Source organism: Salmo trutta, chromosome 38 (genome assembly GCF_901001165.1).
Source record: "Salmo trutta chromosome 38, fSalTru1.1, whole genome shotgun sequence".
Classification (NCBI taxonomy): Eukaryota; Metazoa; Chordata; class Actinopteri; order Salmoniformes; family Salmonidae; genus Salmo; species Salmo trutta.
Window position 1 is genome coordinate 10,937,685 of NC_042994.1, and position 15,909 is coordinate 10,953,593.

The 15,909-nt window shown below is 45.7% G+C and overlaps 1 protein-coding gene across 8 annotated transcripts in view; it reads left to right on the plus strand.

Annotated features, from left to right (window-relative positions):
- The window catches only part of LOC115178520 (neuropathy target esterase-like), a 37,070-nt gene that overhangs the window by 12,597 nt on the left and 8,564 nt on the right, over positions 1-15,909 (plus strand). For 5 of the 8 annotated variants that reach the window (XM_029739751.1, XM_029739750.1, XM_029739757.1 and 2 more), the window contains 24 exons: positions 2,883-2,965; positions 3,080-3,171; positions 3,312-3,452; positions 3,745-3,904; positions 4,537-4,617; positions 5,420-5,548; positions 5,646-5,726; positions 6,049-6,256; positions 6,501-6,601; positions 6,884-7,063; positions 7,527-7,604; positions 8,025-8,230; positions 8,877-9,008; positions 9,283-9,406; positions 9,662-9,851; positions 9,994-10,143; positions 10,391-10,454; positions 10,544-10,712; positions 10,992-11,174; positions 11,321-11,362; positions 11,799-11,917; positions 12,263-12,419; positions 12,686-12,802; positions 13,037-13,106. In XM_029739751.1, coding sequence (XP_029595611.1) covers positions 2,883-2,965; positions 3,080-3,171; positions 3,312-3,452; positions 3,745-3,904; positions 4,537-4,617; positions 5,420-5,548; positions 5,646-5,726; positions 6,049-6,256; positions 6,501-6,601; positions 6,884-7,063; positions 7,527-7,604; positions 8,025-8,230; positions 8,877-9,008; positions 9,283-9,406; positions 9,662-9,851; positions 9,994-10,143; positions 10,391-10,454; positions 10,544-10,712; positions 10,992-11,174; positions 11,321-11,362; positions 11,799-11,917; positions 12,263-12,419; positions 12,686-12,802; positions 13,037-13,106 — 3,057 coding nt within the window. The remainder of the gene's footprint in view (positions 1-2,882; positions 2,966-3,079; positions 3,172-3,311; positions 3,453-3,744; positions 3,905-4,536; positions 4,618-5,419; positions 5,549-5,645; positions 5,727-6,048; positions 6,257-6,500; positions 6,602-6,883; positions 7,064-7,526; positions 7,605-8,024; positions 8,231-8,876; positions 9,009-9,282; positions 9,407-9,661; positions 9,852-9,993; positions 10,144-10,390; positions 10,455-10,543; positions 10,713-10,991; positions 11,175-11,320; positions 11,363-11,798; positions 11,918-12,262; positions 12,420-12,685; positions 12,803-13,036; positions 13,107-15,909) is intronic. The other 3 variants (XM_029739754.1, XM_029739758.1, XM_029739753.1) reach the window with 2 other exon arrangements.

Genomic DNA, 15,909 nt, shown 5'->3' on the forward strand with positions numbered 1-15,909 from the left:
CTGCGTCCCAAATTGACACAGCCTCTGCGTCCCAAATTGACACAGCCTCTGCGTCCCAAATTGACACAGCCTCTGCGTCCCAAATTGACACAGCCTCTGCGTCCCAAATTGACACAGCCTCTGCGTCCCAAATTGATGAGGGGTTACATGTTCACCTTCCACTTGCCCCAGCCAAACTCCTTCTCCCCAGACCTCAGCAACCTTTGTGCACAGGAAGCAACGTTTAAGAGGAAAGAAGAACAAGACCAGGAGGGAACAGACAGGAAAGTTAGAACATGAAAAAACCAAACAATGGTCAGTCACATAACACTCAGGAACAGGGCACACGAGACCGTATCATCTACAAACGCAAACATCTCCCAACGGTTCATAGTCACTCCAACGGTTCATAGTCACTCCAACGGTTCATAGTCACTCCAACGGTTCATAGTCACTCCAACGGTTCATAGTCACTCCAACGGTTCATAGTCACTCCAACGGTTCATAGTCACTCCAACGGTTCATAGTCACTCCAACGGTTCATAGTCACTCCAACGGTTCATAGTCACTCCAACGGTTCATAGTCACTCCAACGGTTCATAGTCACTCCAACGGTTCATAGTCACTCCAACGGTTCATAGTCACTCCAACGGTTCATAGTCACTCCAACGGTTCATAGTCACTCCAACGGTTCATAGTCACTCCAACGGTTCATAGTCACTCCAACGGTTCATAGTCACTCCAACGGTTCATAGTCACTCCAACGGTTCATAGTCACTCCAACAGTTCTGCTGAGCGCGCCAGACCACAACAAGAGAAAATACAATCACACCGGGCACCACAGAAAAGAGATGAGATATGGAGCTTCCCCAAAACCTACAATAACTCAACCCTAGTCTTCATGCAGATTTGCAGTGGGTAATTATGCACTGTAGCTCGCTGGCAAGGAAGTAACCCCCCAGCACGCTGGTAGATTCCACCAAGCCACGGATGTGTCCCCGAGACAACTGCTCAGTCCACAGACACCACACAAAAATAACAAACATTAACAATGCCCAACATATTCCAAAATGAAGCACGTCGCTAAGCCTATCAGGGGAAAAAGGCTATAGCTCCGGGTAGTAAGTTTCATTACCCTATCCAAATCTCCCACTGAGGTACACAGCTGATTGCACTCACCTCAGACCAATGTCCCAACAGCGAGTAGAACAAGCGTTTCCAGGCTAGGCAGGGGCCTGGAAACTAACCAATGTACTCTCTCCAACACAGCACACAAACCAAACAAACAAAGGCAACCAGTACTGAGTACCAAACTAACAAAATATACAAACAAAACACCTACAGAATTTAACATACCTCCACGTTTTCTCCCAAACACAATCCGTTCAAAATCCCGGATGAGTCCCCACTTGTTACGAACCAGCTCAGAGTTCGCAACAAAAGGGAGACAAGGAGTATCAAAATATATATTTATTAAATAAAGTAATTAACAATGGTGTGTAATCAGTAATGTGAGTGTTTTGCATACCTGAATGTAATAATGCAGAGTGTTGAAAGGTGCCAAAGAGGGGGGAAAAAAAAAAAAAAAACCCCACAACTACCAAAAACAACAAGGTGTCTGCATGGAGAGAGTCTCCCAATGACTGTGGAAGAGGTCTCTTTATCCTGGGACACACCCGAGCCCAGGTGTTTCCCATGTAGCTGACGACCCTCCCAACTCCGCCCACCGGCATCCTAATAAGGAACAAGAGCAAAGAGAGAAAATACGGCAGACAGAGTGGGAGGGTCGTCACACAAGGGATAAGAAATAATCCAGGTATTTTATGACATTTCCACTCGATCAGAGCATTAGATGTTTCCCTTTCATGCCGAGTGGTTATCGAAAGGGAGAGCCCTGGAAATATTTTTCAAATGCATTGACAAACTATTGTCATTCTCTATGGATTCTTGTTAACGTTCTGTTTGAGGTGAAGAAAGCATTTCTTTGAGAAGCTCTACAGCTTATTAGTACTGGTGAGCGAAGACAATCAGAAATACTATCAGACATCCCCAAATGGGCACATTTTATAGGCCTACATTAGCGCACGCCAGGTAGCCTAGGCCTACTTCTATATGCGTAAAAGGTGCACGTCCTTACTTAACATTCACAGGAGTGTTCCAAACAAAAGACAATTAATCAATTGACAACTCGGAAATGGAATGAAATTAACCAAAACTTTTTCTCAGAAGTGTAGCATAGGCTGTGAGCACTGCGAACAACGTGCCCACTCCAACAATGAGAACGGTAAACGACTGTAGACCTAATAATAATATTTGAACAGAAATTACCATAACCAAACAAACATTGTAGATTGGGAATTAACGGTAAATGTAGGTTACTACTGTTGATATATGTAATGGGGAATTGATTGACACAATCAAAGGGCAAAGAATTCACACAATTAAGTTATGAAACAATGAATTTATATGAAATGGCGGGAGAGAGCCCATTCTGGAGAGAGACATGAATTTTAGCCACACCCCCTTTCATCTTGGACCGTGGCATCCCCGCGGCCTCCTCAATGGGTTAGTCCACTGAGACAGGCGTCAATCAGACCGGTGTCTCATGTGCCATGGAATTTTTTTTAATCCATTTGCGACTGCTCGACAAAAAAAAAATCTTGGTCGATCAACAGCCTATTGACCAAACAATCGTCCAGTCAACTAAATGGGGTCAGCCCTAGAACTTTCTTTTTTTCCCTCAGTTCATTTCAGTTTTGCTAGTGAATATATGGTTTTAGCTTGCTATACAATGCTATAATGTATCTTAAAATGTTCATACTGGTACTTTATCTTGTTCACATTGTCATACTGTTTGTGTTTGTGCTCTAGTATCTCCATATATGTATGTTTTAACCTCACAGACCTGCAAGCCCAGGAGGCCCCCAAGTATCGATTCCGCAAGAGGGACAAGGTCATGTTCTATGGGCGAAAGATCATGCGCAAGGTTAGTGGCTGTGGTGGGATGCGTTTTGGGGTTTCCAGCAAAGTAAAATGGTACCCTTTTGTTTGACAATGCGTTTTTTTGCCCTAGTTGACCTTTGACCTCTTGCTCTCACAGGTGTCCCAGTCCACCTCTTCCCTGGTGGGCACAGCCTCTTCCACACGCCCACGACTTAAAAAGAAGCAGAAAATGCTCAACATTGCCAAAAAGTGTGTGAACACGGTTTACCCTGTCTACTCTAATTCATGATGCTAACGAACTTAGTGACTACAGAATAGAGAACAATAGTCTCTTATACATTTGTCCTCCCGCTCTCTCATCCTGCTCTCCATCCCTCTCCTCCCTCCAGGATTCTGCGTTTTAAGAAGGAAGTGCCCACCCTGGTAGCTAAGGAGCCTCCTCCCTCAGTGCTGGAGGCCGACCTTACAGAGTTTGACGTGGCCAACTCCCACCTGCCCTCCGAGGTGCTCTACATGCTCAAGAACGTCCGGTACGTAGGGAGTTCTCCGAGTTTGTGTGTAGAGTGTAGAGTGTACTCTGTGTGCGTTAAGATGTTGTGGAGTCCTTATCTATATGGAGGAGACGTGTGTGTGTGTGTGTGTGTGTGTGTGTGTTCGAGTATCAAAACACCATGTATCATGGGTAAATTGTGACTCACTGATCTTCAGATAATATTGAGTAGTTATTAATGATGCAAGGTGATACGTAGGTCAGTCAGTCACCTTTTTTGTGTGTGCGCAAATGTGTGTGTAGTAATCTCTCCATCTCTATCCCCCTTGCAGTGTGCTGGGCCACTTTGAGAAGCCTCTGTTCCTGGAGCTGTGTAAACACATGGTGTTCCTGCAGTTCCAACAGGGAGAGTACGTCTTCAGACCGGGCCAGCCTGACAGCAGCATCTACGTGGTGCAGGACGGAAAACTAGAACTGTGCCTTACTGGAATGGTGAGGGAGAGTGTGTGTGTGTGTATGCGTGTCTGTGCACCTGTGTGTGTTTCTCATATACACAAATGGCCAGACATTTACATTTTAGTTTTTTTGTTGTTGCCTTCTGTACAATTGTGCCTCCATCCATGCTAACGAGTAAACAGGAACTCATAAAGGGCTTACAGTTCTCTAACAATTAACTCTCTTGTAGGTCATTAAATAATGATTAGCACCTATTAGTGTTTGAGTCAGATTATCCCAATATGGAGGAAAAGGATCAAATGGAATGATCTCTGAATTTAGATAGTTATGGCCACGATGAACTTGCATTTGGGCAAAGATTGGAATGACTTAACATGAACTGAATGTTTTCAAGATAACTGTCAATTGTACTGTTTGCCTGTGTTTTTCAGTGCTTTTTTTTTTGAAACACAAAAATGTATGTGCCTTTTTGTTTTACATTTACATTTGTCATTTAGCAGACGCTCTTATCCAGAGCGACTTACAGTAGTGAATGCATACATTTTCATACATTTTGTTTTTCCTCCGTACTGGCCCCCCGTGGGAATCGAACCCACAACCCTGGCGTTGCAAACACCATGCTCTATCAACTGAGCCACATACTCTGTTTTACCCCTGTGTGTTTTTAGGACGGCAAGGACGGTGTGGTGAAGGAGGTGTACCCCGGAGACAGTGTCCACAGCCTCCTCAGCATCCTGGACGTCATCACCGTAAGACACGCCCACTTCCTGTCCCGCATTCCACACTCCCTAAATCACCATGCACGTGTCGTTTCTTGTTTGAGTCACCCCTTTGTCTGTCCCTATCACGTTTCAGTCAGAACTTTGAACTTAGTCAAGGAACAAGTCAGGGAAATCTAGCGTTGAATCATAGCCTCCAAAGTTGAATCATATCAAAGTCATGATGATTTCGCAATTTAATGTTTATCATGCAGCACTATGATATGACAAGTGTGGCTTAAGTGCGCTTTTACTCTTGGTGGATTTTTTTTTTTTCTATAAGTATACAGTGAACTATTAAACACATGACCCTTTTAGAGTCAAGAGGATTTGGTAGCTGGCATGTAACTCCTATATTTAGACTTTAGACAGGAAAACTACCTGACACACATATCCTGGAGCCCTTGCTTTACGGCTGACAAAAGGAAGTGGAAAACGTCTCTAAAGCAATGGTTTCTGCTGGTGGGTTCTGCTAGTTCCCTCTTCTTGGCTTGTGACTATAAACATTTTTTTGAGTAGTTCAGTTTTTTTGTTAGTGCGTGGGTCACAGGGACATTTTTAAAAAGGCTTCACCCAAGTCACTGCAATGGCCGGGATAGGCCGGCATTGTAAAATAAGAATTTGTTCCTAGTTACCTAGTTAAATAAATAGGACAGTGATGAAAGAGCCTTGTCGTTGTGTTTGTTTCAGGTACACCTAGCTAGCATGTGAAAACCACTCCCAACACAGTATATTACAGTATATTCTAAGAGCGTGTGTGTGAGTGAACCTTATCACTGTGTGTGTGTTTCAGGGACACCAGAAGCCGTACAGAACGGTGTCGGCGCGGGCGGCTGAGGTGTCCACCGTACTGCGTCTACCTGTTGAGGCTTTCCTCTCCATCTTTGAGAAGTACCCTGAGAGCCTGGTGCGGGTTGTCCAGGTAAGCTGGTGTGTGTTTGTGTTTGTCACCAGGTGTGGATGTGCGTTTTTCTCTAGATGTTCACGGGACCTTTTCCTCCCTCTGTCTTCTCATGCAGATCATCATGGTTCGTCTCCAAAGAGTAACCGTTCTGGCGCTGCACAACTACTTAGGGCTCACCAACGAGCTCTTTAGCCATGTGAGTCAAGCGCCCCACACACACTCACACACACACACACAGCGCCACGATTCATCATACCACCCAGATCCTCAAACATACACGCACCCACACATGAACATTCTGTTTGTTACTTCATCTACCAGGAATGCTACTTCATTAGCTGAAGCTACATCAGACATGCTGTTTTCATGACGATTGAGTCATTCAACGCTAACGCTAATCACTTTTCAATGCTGACCTGGTAATTATAACGATGGTAATTCAACGCTAGCCTGTCTTCATTGACCCTAACCTCTTCTCTCTCTCTTTCTCCCATGCCTCTGTCCTCCCCTCCCTATAGGAGATGCAGCTCCTGCGCCTGCTGCCCCTGTCCCCCCACCCCGTGCCCCGCACCAGCCCCCAGCGCCACGGCAAGCGTTTCGGTAGCCTGACCGTGCCCGTGGAGGACCGCGAGGCCGCCGTGAAGGACGCACCAGATCCTGGGAAGGATGGAGCCACAGTCCCACCAACCCTCAGCAGGACCATCTCCATGCCTGTAGACATCGCCGGTGAGTACCTCTTTCTGTCGGTCTCTCGATCCCTCTCTCTGTCGGTCTCTCGATCCCTCTCTCTGTCCTCTCCCATTCTTTTCTCTCTGTCCGTATGGTAACATCTGCATTCTTAGTATGTAACTTCATCTCTGTTGCTTCTCAGGTTTTTGACAGTGGCATTTACACGTGTTTGTGTTAACATGATTTCTGTGGTGTGTGTGTGTGTGTGTGTGTGTGTGTGTGTGTGTGTGTGTACACACAGGCATGCAGAAGAATCTGCGGTCGGATTTCGATATGGCCTACGAGAGGGGACGGGTCTCCGTTTCCGCTGAGGACGGCAACACACCACCCACCTATTCACGGGTCAGTATACACGCGTGCTCACACACACAAGATTGGATGTTAGTGACATCTTAGAATATGTATTTACATTTGAAATAAAATCAAAACAGACATTTTTTTGTAATTCAACAGTTTATCTATTCACTAACAGTCATCCTAGTGCACTAAAATACACATTTGCACTTCAAAGTAGACCACTAACTCTTATCTTTGTACATCACAGATCTGCACTTCAAAGTAGACCAGGCACAGTGTACTGTAATTGACATTCATGTCCCTCCATGTTTTCTGTTCCTTTCCCAGGACCAGCGGGAGAGGAGGGTGACCGTAGACGAGGTGCCGTCGGGGGTGTACCTGTACCCCGAGGAGGAAGGGGGTCCGGACAACCAGTTCTCACCAGGACCAGGACCCGTCCCCGGTCGCCCCAGCCCTGCCTTGTTCGAGGAGGCCCTGAAGGAGCTCCTCAAACTCATGAGGATCGAGGTTAGTACTAACTACTGCTTAGTGACCTTAGCAACCATCTACTGACCATGTACTATCTACTTTGTCCTTTGGGCTAATGTACCATGTCTAGACAATATATTTTGAAATGCAAAGCCTGAAGTATTCTTATTGGACAAGTTCAAGTAGCACTTCCCCCTTTTCAAAACATGTCTCCATACTGGACATCAAGCAGCACTTTCTTCCTCTGACTGCTTTTATCTAAAATGATTACAGTTCCATTTCACAATCTACTGTTATGGTTGGAACCGAGCATCTGAAATGTACCATATCGAAAGTTCTGTCTCCGTCCGTATATTTGCCAACCCTCTTGCTTTGCAGCCCAGGAGAGCAAAAGGGGAATCCAGACGTTGTTTCACCACCAAGAGCGTTTCCTCATTCCCTCCCTCTATCGCTGTCTCACTCTTTCTTTCTCTCGTTCTGTTCTTTTTCCTTCTTTTGCCAGGACCCTGCTCTGCTGAATGGGAGAGTGACTCTGCACCACGCCAAGGCAGGAACTGTGCTGGCTAGACAAGGAGACCAGGTACTTTTCTGAGGCTTGGAGAGATGTCTTCCCTCTGTCCTCTCCTCTGTTTTAATTCAGGTTGACGTTTATCATAAATCTTGCCATGGAGGCAGAACTGAGCGATTTCCGCTAGATGGGCCAGCTGCAAAGTCAAAATTGTCTACATCGTCATGACAATACATGCCAACCTGACTGTTTAATCCCCCAATTTTATGAGGGAGACGTCTCCAAAACATTATAGATTTTTGATATCTCAGATTCCTATCATACCTTAATGTTTTCCTTGACTTCTTTCCCCTCTAAATCCCTCTCTTTTCCATACACTTTATTCTCCCCTCCCCAGCTCCTTACCCCCTCTACTCTCCTCTCTTCAACCCCTCTAAACACACAAAAACAAAACATGAGACCTGAAATCTGAACTCCCTCTTCTCCTCTCAGGATGTAAGTCTCCACTTCGTCCTGTCCGGCTGCCTCCACGTGTACCAGCGGATGATCGGCAAGCAGGATGCGGTGTGTCTGTTTGTCACCCAGCCGGGTGAGATGGTGGGCCAGCTGGCCGTGTTGACTGGAGAACCCCTCATCTTCACCATCAAGGCCAACAGAGACTGCACCTTCCTCAAGATCTCCAAGTCTGACTTCTACGAGTGGGTGTCTAGTAGAGACCAGACTAGAGAGAGACTAAAGCGGGGGGGTAGGCAAGCCTGGTCTTGGAGCGCCGCAGGCACTTCCTGTTTTTGATTTAACCGGCCTGGAAGACCAGCTGTGTTGAATTTAGGCGCTGAACTGATCAATTCGCTCAGTTGGTCAGGTGTGGTACCTGGTTGGAACAACATCCTGCTGTACCCGTGGCACTCCAGGAACAGGCTAACCCCTTTCACACAGGCTTCTGTGTGAAAGGGGTATAGTTCACAGTCTGGGCATTAAGCTGGAACATTTAGTATAAGCCTAACTCGGGTTTAGAAGTAGAGGAATCCAGGTTGTTGAATGATTACGTGAAATTTAAATATACCAGTAGTCACTGACTGTTGACTATTAAACCATCTGTTACAAGTAGGTTGGCTTCAGTTCCAAACATGCATTTCTCGTTCTATGTCACAACTGTCTCACTGTTGATAAGATGCTGGTTATTACTATCTATCTGGTCATGGTAGAAAAGACGAAGGTGGCAAACACTTCTCCTAACCCTAGCTTTGTTTATCATTTCCTGTGATATTTAAGCATAGTGACTGCCTCTCCATGTCTGTATGTTTTTCCTAATCTGGTGTGCTCTGTGCTGCCCCCTGTCTTTAGGATCATGAGAGAACAGCCCAGTGTGGTTCTGAGTGCAGCCCACACCGTAGCCATCCGCATGTCCCCCTTCGTCAGACAGATGGACTTCGCCATAGACTGGATGGCTGTGGAGGCCGGCAGAGCCCTCTATAGGTATCTGGACAAATCTTCTCTTATGACGGTATTTTTAATTTGACCAGAAAATCTGTATTAGTGAGTTTGTTCTTATTACAAGCAGGCAAACTTTTTCTGACTGACAATATCCCCTATCTGAGGGTATTTTTCTTTGACACGTTTCAAACTCTAGCCTTGCACAGACACGCTCAAATGTACACTGTCCTGAAACCAAACAACTCTTTTTTGGGGGGGGTGGGGGGGTCTGATAACTGAAGTGGCTGTTCTCCACCTCCTCTCGTCCTATCTCCAGGCAGGATGACCAGTCGGACTGCACCTACATAGTTCTGAATGGACGGCTACGTTCTGTTATACGTAAAGCTAACGGGAAGAAGGAGCTGGTAGGAGAGTATGGTCGAGGAGACCTCATAGGAGTGGTGAGACTTTGGCCCATTTCTACAGCTGTCATCGTTCTGGTCTTCTATGTGAAGGCAGAATATGTTGTTACTATATTAGTTTATAAAGCTAATATTCAGAATAAAGTCAACCTAATTTATTTATATTAGACGTGTGTGTGTGTGTGTGTGTGTGTGTGTGTGTGTGTGTGGATTGTATTAGATCATTGGGGACGCTATACCTTTTTTAAATCAAATGATTTTGGAGCTCTTACTATCTCCTCCTGTTTTCTCCAGGTTGAGGCTCTGACCCGACAGCCCAGAGCCACCACGGTCCACGCCGTCAGAGACACAGAGCTGGTCAAGCTACCAGAGGGAACGCTCAACAACATCAAGAGGAGGTACCCACAGGTGGTCACCAGGTTGATCCACCTGCTGGGACAGAAGATCCTGGGGAACCTGCAACAGGCCCGCGGACCATTCTCAGGTGAGTGTGTGTGTGTGTGTGAGACACACACCCACAAGTACACAGGCATGTACTGTATGCACACACACACTTGCCCTCTTTGTCCTCTAGATATAGCCATGTATTACACTCTCTCTCTCTCTCTCACCCCGTACTTCTCCAGGTTCTGCCCTCGGCCTGTCCAGCGTAGCATCCAGCCCTGACGTCACCAACCCGGCCAGTAACCTGTCCACTGTGGCCGTACTGCCCATCTGTGACGAGGTGCCAATCAACGCCTTCAACCTGGAGCTCAGCCATGCCCTCAGCGCCATAGGTACACACCTCTAGAGACTAGCATAGCAACTGTCAATCAAACCTTACTATGACTTGAAGGTCTTGTAATCACTACTGACTAATATGAAACATCTGCCTAATGTGAGTAGATTCTGTGGACAATAAAGTTGTTCTATACTGTTCCTTAACTAAATTGTTACATTGAGCGACTGTGCTATTCTGTTTTATATACATAAATTGTTCTCTCTGAAAAATTAAACATATTTCTATGTGTCCTTGATGTGTAGGACCTACCCTGCTGCTGACCAGTGACATCATCAGAGAGCGACTGGGGGCCTCCGCTCTGGATAAGTCCGTTTTTATCCTCTCTTCTTCCTCTCTTCCTCTGCAGTATCCATATCAGTTGGTTGTTGTTTACTCTCGTTCTCCCCTCGTAACAGTATCCATGAGTACCGTCTGTCTGGCTGGCTGGCCCAGCAGGAGGACATCAACAGGATAGTCCTGTACCAGACAGACAGCAGTATGACCCCCTGGACCCAGCGCTGCATCAGACAGGCTGACTGCATCCTCATCGTGGGTCTGGGTGAACAGGAACCTGCACTGGGACAGGTAGGAGGGACAGGGGTGAAGAGCTGGAGGTTGATTTGGGTGGGGCTCAATTGGAGGATGTGTTGCTAGTATTTGGAGGATTGGTTGACCTATGAAGCTACTCTACTTACAAGCTGCCTAGTTACATTTATTTGTGGAGATTTTTTTTTTTAAAGCAGTCTAGTTATGACTGCATCTTATCTTCAGTACTGTATCTAACCATCCCTCTCTCTCTCTCTCCCTCTCTCTCTCTCCCTCTCTCTCTCTCCCTCTCTCTCTCTCTCTCTCTCCCTCCTCTAGTTAGAGCAGATGTTGGAGAACACCGCGGTGAGGGCTCTGAAACAGCTGGTGCTGCTCCATAAAGAGGACGGCTCGGGGCCCTCCAGGACCGTAGAGTGGCTCAACATGAGGAGCTGGTGCTCTGGACACCTCCACCTCCGCTGCCCCCGCCGGGTCTTCTCACGACGCAGCCCCTCAAAACTGGTGCGACTCCCCGGGGAGATGCCATGACTTCTTTTTTTACTTCTTCTCTTTCTAACTTTCGTTTGTTTTTTTGTTGTTTTTCTTTCATTCGTTTATTCATTCGTTACACACCGACCTTTGCTCACATCTGATTGTTCCTCCATTAGATTGAGGATGAGGACAGTTGTAAAGAGAGCTCTGACGATGTGGTAAGATAGGAGGCTAGTCTGTTTGCAAGAAAAGGTTTTATGGATACTTTAATAGCCTGTTGAGCATGTCCTCTTAATCCAATCGATATCTTTTTTAGTTTTATCTTGCACGGAGTGACGGTTCAAATTGAAGCACTTTGCTGTTCTACGAGTAACATGAGTTTTGGTTTTCAAGAGGAATAACATAGTGCTTTAGCTACAAAGGCTTTGGGAAACCCAGCCTGGGTCGTTTTAGGGAAATGATCCATTGACAAGCTTACCAACCACTTACAGCGCTTTGGTGGATAGCAACTGTCGCTAACCAGGCCCAAGTCTGAATTGTTGGACAAGCTCTAGTTTCAAGTGTGTGGAAGCCTACAAATTGCTCAGGTTATCATCTGAAATCGACGTGTGTGTGTGTGTGTGTGTGTGTGTGTGTGTTTGGGGGGGGGGGCAGAGGGAGGTGTATGAGAAGGTGTTTGAGAAGACAGCGGACAGACACAGTGATTTCTCTCGGCTGGCCCGGGTACTGACTGGGAACAGCATCGCTCTGGTACTGGGAGGAGGAGGAGCCAGGTCAGTGGAGTTAGTTTTTATAGGAACACCTCTCTTTTGTGCTAGACTCTCGTTTGTAGATGATCAAGTAGTACATGCTTTACTCCACACTATCGACATCATCAAAGGCATGTTTTCAATGACAGTCATGGGACCACAGCTCTTTGCATGAGAAGTCCTGTCTTCTGTTGATTATTATCAAGATTTCTTGTAACATTAATGTCCTTCAGTGTATCTGTAGTCTCGAATTAGTCAAGTTCTTTCAGATCTTTTCAAATTAATGAAAGAAGTGGAAGAAATGGAGTCCTCAAACAGACAGTGAATTTCCTCCTCTCTGATTGGTTGTTGTCTCTGTCACTCTTGCAGAGGCTGCTCCCACGTGGGAGTGATCAAGGCCATGGAGGAGGCAGGGATTCCCATCGATATCGTGGGCGGGACGTCCATCGGGTCGTTCATCGGGGCGCTGTACGCCGAGGAGAGGAGTGCGGTGCGCACCAAGCAGAGAGCCCGAGAGTGGTCCAAGGTCTGATCCTCCCTCCGCTATACCATCATGCACTTCTCTTGTTCCTATATCTGACCATTTGGCACATTCCTTTGTCAGGTGACATGTAGTGTATTAGAGGGGATCAGTTTGAGCATGGCGAGACACAGAATCACTCGTGTTGATCACATAATGAGTGGTCATGTGGGACGCAAGGTGATTTGTGGATCAGGGATTCTGTGCAGTTCCGACTGAAATGTCGATCTCAGACACGCTCATTATTAACCTCCTTCCCTCCCTCCCTACAGGCGATGAACTCCGTGTTCAAAACCATCCTTGACCTGACCTATCCCATCACCTCAATGTTCACCGGCGCCGCCTTCAACACCAGCATCTCCAAAGTGTTCCAGGACAAGCAGGCTGAGGTGAGAGGTCACACTGTCTGTCAGTGCTACTAGAGATGTCTGTCTGTGAAGGAAACTGGGCCACGTTCAGTAGGCAAACCTTGTGAACTGTTGAAGATAGAAATGTCTTGAATAGAGCAGACGTTGATACCTACTCCACATTTTGAAGAGGCATATTTGTTCTACATAATATATATCCTTCTGACCGTTCCTTATTCCAATTCATATGGAATGTGTGGTCTATGTAACCATCAGGACCTGTGGTTGCCCTACTTCAACGTGACTACTGACATCACGGCGTCCGCCATGCGTGTGCACCAAGACGGTGAGTGACAGGCAGCTAACCGCTGGCCCCTCCCTATCTCTGCTCTATCGCTGTTTAGAAATGGACGACTAGATTTCGAAGTTGTCTTGACCCCACTACAGAAGTAATTGTCCTAGTTCTGCGGGATTTTGAGTAGAAATTGGATAGCTGTTAGGATAACTCTCAAGCAGTCAGACAAACACATGTTAGATTTGTATTTTATTTAGATATATACTCCATATGTAACACTATTTAACTCAATCCACTCACGCTGGTATGGTCCAATATGACCGAGAACTAACGTGGGATTGACATGATCATGCATTCCTAATGTCATTCGGCGTTTGATGATGACAGCTAGATCATTTAGATTAGAACACCCTGGTTTAACTGAATCAGAGTATAGGTTATGGGACTAAAATCCCAGCCCTTAATTGTACATATACATTTTTATTTATTTTAGTCATTTAGCAGACTCTTATCCAGAGTGACTTACAGTTAGTGCATTCATCTTAAGATACCTAGGTGTTGTTATAATTTGGCGTTTTAGATAAATTGGTTAGATTCTGCATGCGTTTCAGCTGTATAATACTAATAGGGAGGTCATACAGCTGGTATGCTAGAGCAAAATCCTCTTTTCCCTGCTTGTTTAATATGTTCCTCCGTTGACTGACTGACACTTAATATATGGATTGTTTATGTATGTGATGACTGAGTGAGAAATGCACAACCACTAACTGTAGCTAGAATAGTCCTAGAGGCTGGGGGTATGACCCCTGCTGACCTCTTGGGGTCAAAGGCCACACCTTTTGACTTGTGGAAGGAAACCTACCCCCCCAAATCCAGTCTTAGTACATGTTGCATGCATTCGTTATCACCGGTAATGTCCACTAGTTTGTAAGAGCAAAGGCATTTAAAGAAAGTAATCTATATTATTTCATGTTATGTATGTACTGATTTTAGGCCACATAGGCAAATGTAGCAAATGAGTCCTCCTTGATCCTGGATTTGGGGTGTCATAAGATTGTGGGGTCCTCCAGTTATATCTTCAATGCCTGTCTGCACTTGGCATGTTTACTAACGGCGAGAGCAAAGCTTTATGACACTCTCTCTCTTTAGCGACCACCTTCCTCCTCCCTAGTGTGATGTCACTTCCTGTTGACGCAGCCTAGTACACTCGCACTACTCATCTCTATTGCTCTCTTTCTCAGGTTATTCCTCCTACCTTTCTCACATCTGTTTTATGTTTAAAACGTGTCTTTAAAACAACAACAAACCATGCCACAGTGACTTCCCTAATGTTCATTTGCTTATATGGGGACACTTTCACCATCTACTGTATAGGCTTACTATTAGCCTGGTCCCAGATGTGTTTTGCCATCTTGCCATCTCCTATGGTCATTGTTGGGTAGATGGCACAAACAGATCTGGGGCCAGGCTAGTGTACTATAGACGTAGTGTGCTAGTCGCTGATCCTTCCACCCCTGTCCGCGTCAACAAGTAGGATCCAGAACACTCTTCATTTGCTTTACCCCTCCGCACCCTAACGCCTCTCCCTCCATCCCTCCCTCGCTTCCCGTAGTTTCTCCCAATGTGCTTTTCTTTCATACAGCTCTAAATTTCCATTACTGGAGGCTTACACACAGAAATAGAGTGAAGTTGCCCCTAGACGCTGATCTTGGGTCAGTTATGTATTTCCCCCAATAATGGTTAAGTTTAGTATTGGGGGAGGGGAAGCTGATCCTAGATCTGTACCTAGAGAACTTCACCCGTAGCCTACACCACACATGGCCAGAGCGCAATGTCTGAAGCTCAGAGTAAGTGGGCAGATTTTTTTAACACCAACCTCAGGGTTTTCCAACATAGGAAGTTACACCGTTGGCGCATTCGTAACACAAGGACTTTATGTGTTCGTGGTGGCACTATTTGGTTTATGCAACACCCCATGTTTCCATAAGCCAACCAATGAATGTTAGTCTCTTTGACGTTGTGTAAATGTAGCATCATTTAGTCTTTTATTTTTTTATGTTACGCTAATTGCAAGACCTGTAGCTTAATTTCAATATGGCGGCTTTTAGAGTATGGTCATAGCCATCAAGTTTATAGGTCCTGCGTTGTGTGTGTGTGTGTGTGTGTGCTAGCTAACTCTCCCTGGCTTGTAGATGGATCTTCCTTTTGTTCTTTTTCTAACTCTTACTTCTCTCTTTCACTGGTCTCCTCTCTTTCACTGGTCTCCTCTCTTTCTCTCTTTCTCGATCCCTTTCTCCGTAGTAATTTTCTTGTTTGTTGTCGGCTGCTATCTATCTAACCAAGCTAATAATAGCTCTTACGCTCTAAACAAAACACCAAACAGGATGACTGTGGCTGTTGATAAGTGCCTGTTGATAGCCTGGGAAAGAGTAGAAATACACTGAGTGTACAAAACATTAGGAACACCTTTTGCCTTTAGAACAGCCTCAATTTGTCGAGTCATGGACTCTACAGGGTGTTGAAAGCGTTCCGCAGGGACGTTGGCCCATGTTGACTCCATTGCTTCCCTTAGTTGTGTCAAGTTAGCTGAATGTCCTTTGAGTGGTGGACAATTCTTGATACACACGGGAAACTGTTTAGCATGAAACCCAGCACCGTTGCAGTTTTTGTCACAAACCGGTGCGCCTGGCACCTACTACCATACCCCGTTCAAAGGCACTTACATACACAATCCATGTCTCAGCTGTCTCAAGGCTTAAAAATCCTTCTCTAACTTGTCTCGTCCCCTTCATCTACACTGATTGAAGTGGATTTAACAAGTGACATCAATAAGGGGTCATAGCTTTCACCTGGA